This window comes from Pholcus phalangioides, unplaced genomic scaffold, assembly GCF_987345545.1.
Source record: "Pholcus phalangioides strain wild (caught in Gottingen) unplaced genomic scaffold, Ppha-v1.0 ptg000013l_1, whole genome shotgun sequence".
Lineage (NCBI taxonomy): Eukaryota > Metazoa > Arthropoda > Arachnida > Araneae > Pholcidae > Pholcus > Pholcus phalangioides.
In genome coordinates, this window is record NW_028301606.1 from 18,043,898 (window position 1) to 18,048,874 (window position 4,977).

Genomic DNA, 4,977 nt, shown 5'->3' on the forward strand with positions numbered 1-4,977 from the left:
TAACTAGATCCGTGATTGTGGTGTCTACGTATAATAGAATGACTATTGTACCTAGCTCTAATAGTCATTCACACCAGGGTCTACGTATATCTGGGTTTTTCAACCGGGTTGCAGTGACAGAATCGCAGCTGGGTCACCAGAAATATTCTATCAATTCTCGACTAAGTTAATTAAAAATTCAAAATAAGTGATGCAAATATATACTGACAAAAAATCTCCCTTGATAGCATTATTGTGAGACAACTCATACATGACTCTGAATTGATAGACACAAAAGAAAATTACAAGTCTGACATATTTTTAGAATGATTCACGTTTCATTAAAAAAATTTCGGCGTACCTGAGCATTCTAACATGAATCAACAATATTATAAACAAATGCTATTGCATAAAAACATGCTTTTCAGTATTGCCAGTTTCGATTAAACATACTAACCCATGAGTGGACGGATGAGGAAAATGTTCCGTGAGTGCAATCGCCAGTTGAACCTCCGATGCACAGCAGTCTCTGAATGTACTGTGAATACACTATTGAATACTCGAATGCAATTAAAATGGTAGTAACGTATGATGATTAGCTCAGTTTTTGGGCTGTCAGAGAAGCTTAGTTTATCTGAAAAAAAAGGCATTATTATTATTTTGCCAGAATTAGCACTATTGAGTCCTATTTAGTAATCAATTTTAATGATATCTTGGTTTAATTTACAAAAACCTTTGTATGAGAAACTATTTTATTTCTTTTTTCTTTAACAGGCATTGACTGTAGTAAGTTTCAAAATTTTCTGTATTTGTTTTAATATATTCAAAACGCTGTACGTCATTTTTATTCTGAATGCACAATTTCTAATTTTGTCCTTGGCGTTCATTACAAACAATGAAAACGTTGGTTCTTTATTGGGTGGATGCTTGATTTTTGTTCTTACATTTGGAAATCATCCATAATCGCCGGAGAAAGTTAGCCATATGAAGTGAAAATTCTTAAAACTTACCGAAAAGTTTTATTATATATGATCCCCCAGGTTTACCAGTTAAACAGTAAATATCAATTCTACGAATTACCGAGTGTCATAATATTGCAACGTATGAGGGCTACAAGCCTTTACAAAGGACTGTCTTCTCCATCTCATTTCTTTGAACTATTGGTTGCTATGGTGACTTAAGTTAATTCTTTTTGATTATTTTGTTTTTTGGAGAGTTTGATCTGCGTATTCGTTGTGTTCGGTCACGCTATTCCTTTCGTCCCTGTATTGTGCTTAGCCTAATAAAATAATTCACCGTGTTTGACCGTTTGTAATAAACGTGACATTTTTGGTGGAGGCGCCGGGTAACGACAGTTGTGATCAGCCTGGCTTCTAACGACGATTCTCGGCAGAGTAATCGATTACAGAATCTTCCTCCTGAATACGGACTGTACGTGACATCTACAAGGACTATTCGTTCTCGAGCCATGATGACTAGAGGAGAAGAAGAACGTTCTACAATACGCACTCCAGCTCTTATGGAGGAGACCCGGAAGCCGAATATTTTCAGAGGTGATCCTGACCAAGATCCGACGAGGTGGCTGAAGGAGTATCAGAGAGTGTCGAACTTCAACCGGTGGGATGACAGTCATCGCTTGGCCAATGCGTACTTTTTCCTCGAAGGTACTGCGAGGCAGTGGTTCGAAAACAACGAGGACACACTCACTTCGTGGTCAACGTTCGAAGCTGAACTGAAGAAAACCTTTGGTGACACCGAGCTGTACGTTCGAAGAGCCAAAGAACGGTTGAAGAGTCGAGCGCAAAGGAGTGTCGAACCAAGTCCATCATACATCCAGGACGTATTGGGACTTTGTCATCTAGTAGACCCGGCCATGTCAGAAGAGGACAAGGTATCTCACCTCATGAAAGGAGTGGCCGAGGACGTATACCAGGCGCTGCTGATGAGAGAAGTCACCACCACTGCTGAATTCGTCAAGTGGTGCCATTACATAGAAGAAATGCAGCAGAAAAGGATCGGACGAAACAAGTTTGCCAGACTCCCAAACGTTGTTCCTATAGCTGCTATCGAGGAACAAGAGGATTTGTCATCTCTTATCCGTCAAATTGTGCGTGAGGAGATCCAGCGCTTAACCATGCCACCGGCAGAGACGCACCAACCAGGACTGCAAGCGATCGAGGCTGTCGTAAGGGATGAAGTCGGAAAGTCGCTCGCTTCTCTGTCTGGAGAACGTCAACGGCCGATTTCTCCTGGATCAAGACGACGGCGCCAGTTGACGCATACCCGTAGGACGGCAAGATTGGAACCAACATTGGAACAACTTCCGAGGAAAACTGATGTGTGGCGTACACAGGACAACAGTCCCGTTTGCTTCCACTGTGGACGTTCCGGACATTTCGTACGCTATTGTCGAGAGCGAAGGGCCATCTTTGACACCTACTGCAACAGCCAAGGCCGTCATGCTTCGTCATACCCCAGTAACAGCCTCATAACCGACGAGACCAGCATACCAGCCGCCAGGACCCCTCCAGCCAGCCCGTTTCGTGGACGATCGCCGACACGCCGCTACAGATCCCCGTCGCCGTATAGACGTTCTAATCAGTCGCCGAATCGACGAAATGAGGAAAACTAAGCCGCGCGACCTTTGTTGGAGGTGAGGCCGCTATTTTTCAAAATCCTCCCAATGTCGCTAAGATGCTCGGAAATCATGTTGATGTTATCCTCGACGACCATCCCATACGTGCACTAGTAGACTCTGGAGCCTCTTTCTCTGTGATCTCAGAAGATTTTCGACGTCATTTACGCAAAATTATGTTTGTAAATAGTGAACAATGTTCCTCACAAGATGTTATCTTAAAAGTCGCTAATGGCAGTTATGTAAAACCTCTTGGAACCTGTACTCTTCGTCTCACCGTCAATGGTCACAGTCAACCAGTGGAATTCACAATTATGCCGAAATGTAGCCATGATGTCATCCTCGGTTGGGATTTTCTAGAAGCGTCTCAAGCAATCATAGACTGTGGCAAGTTAGAATTTACGTTTGAAGAGATCTTACATGATCATCGGTCTACGCAGAAAGGGGGGTTGTACGCTGTAGAGGATTATACCATACCAGCATGCTCAGTAACTAAGATACAAGTATCTGCTCCTATGCTGGATAATGACATTGACGTTATCGTAGAAAATAATAGGTTTTTATTGATGAACCAAGAAGTTGCCATCCCATCAACCATCATGAGCCTCGCTAATAACAAAGGGGAACTGTGGGTCGCTAATGGGCTAGCCCAACCTCGACGTATCTTGAAGAACATGTGCGTTGGCCACGCCGAACAACTTGACTGTAACTATGTGAATGCTTTATCGGAAGTGCTGTCGTACGAGAATGTTAGCAAGAGTAATGCGAGTCCAGTCGATTATTCGCAAATGTTGTCAACGGATCTTGATAGTGAACATCAAAAGAAATTGCTTCTATTACTAGAATAGTTTCCGGAAGCTTTTGGTGATGGAGGTAAGGTGGGGAGTTACAAACTCAACGTGAAGCACAAAATCAACACTGGAGACCATTCTCCCATCAACCAAAGACCTTATAGGGTATCACCTGCCGAACGTCGAATAATTCAAGAGGAAGTTGAAAAGATGCTGAAAAAAGAAGTCGTTCAGCCATCTGAAAGCCCCTGGTCCTCTCCTGTAGTTCTTGTCAAGAAAAAGGATGGCACTTGGCGATTTTGTGTCGATTACCGCAGATTAAACAGAATTAACAAAAGAGACGTCTACCCACTACCTCGTATAGACGATACTTTGGATTCTCTAAAGGGCGCAAAGTATTTCTCCACCATGGATTTATACAGTGGCTATTGGCAGATTGAGGTTGATGAAGCTGACCGTGAAAAGACTGCTTTCGTAACACCAGAAGGACTATACGAATTTAAGGTGATGCCATTTGGACTTTGTAATGCTCCAGCAACTTTTGAGCGCATGATGGACAACCTCCTTCGTCACCTTAAGTGGAATATGTGCTTATGCTACCTCGACGACATCGTCGTCTTTTCCGAGACATTCGATGAACATCTTAACCGTTTAACAGCTGTTTTTCAATGCATTCAAGACGCAGGTCTTTACTTGAACCCAAAGAAATATTTGTTTGCAGCACCGGAAATTAAAATTCTTGGCCACATTGTGAATGCCGAGGGAATTAGACCAGATCCAGATAAAGTAAGAGCCATTACAAATTTTCCTGTTCCACAAAACATCCGAGATGTGAGGAGTTTCTTAGGGCTCAGCTCTTACTACCGAAGGTTTATAAAGGATTTCTGTCTGAAAGCTACTCCATTGCAAAATTTAATGAAAAATGACGTAAAATTTCGTTGGGAAAAAGATGAAGAAGAAGCTTTTAAAGTTCTAAAGAAAGCCCTAACTTCCGACCCAGTATTAGGGCTATTTGATGAGAAGGCTGAAACAGAGTTACATACCGATGCCAGTGGTTACGGAATAGGAGCTGTGCTAGTCCAACATCAGAACGGGAAAGAGAAAGTTATAGCATACGCGTCCAGAACTCTATCAAAAGCCGAGAAAAACTACTCCACCACGGAGAGAGAATGTCTTGCGGTTATATGGGCCATTACAAAATTTCGACCCTATATTTTCGGAAAGCCTTTCAAGATTGTTACCGACCATCATGCCTTGTGCTGGCTAGCCAGCCTGAGAGATCCTTCCGGACGGTTAGCACGATGGGCGCTGAGACTGCAAGAGTACGAGGTCTCAATAGTATACAGAAGCGGAAGAAAACATAATGATGCCGACAGCCTTTCAAGGTACCCCGTTGACGAAAGCTCCATGCCAGAGGACATTAGTGTCATAACTTCAGTCCTCGACCTAGCAAGTGAACAACTCAAGGATCCCGATGTAGCTAATAAGATCCATGCTTATGAAGGGTCAAGCGGCTCTCTTAAGACCGACTTTGAGGTTATCGACGGCGTTTTGTGCAAGAAGAATTTTGAT

General features: G+C 42.9%; 1 protein-coding gene across 1 annotated transcript; it reads left to right on the plus strand.

The window, feature by feature from the left end:
• Window positions 1-1,450: 1,450 nt before the first annotated feature.
• Window positions 1,451-2,611, plus strand: LOC149078690 (uncharacterized). The gene has a single exon (XM_089240508.1). It carries the CDS (start codon window positions 1,451-1,453, stop codon window positions 2,609-2,611), a length of 1,161 nt encoding a protein of 386 aa, XP_089096634.1.
• Window positions 2,612-4,977: the final 2,366 nt, after the last annotated feature.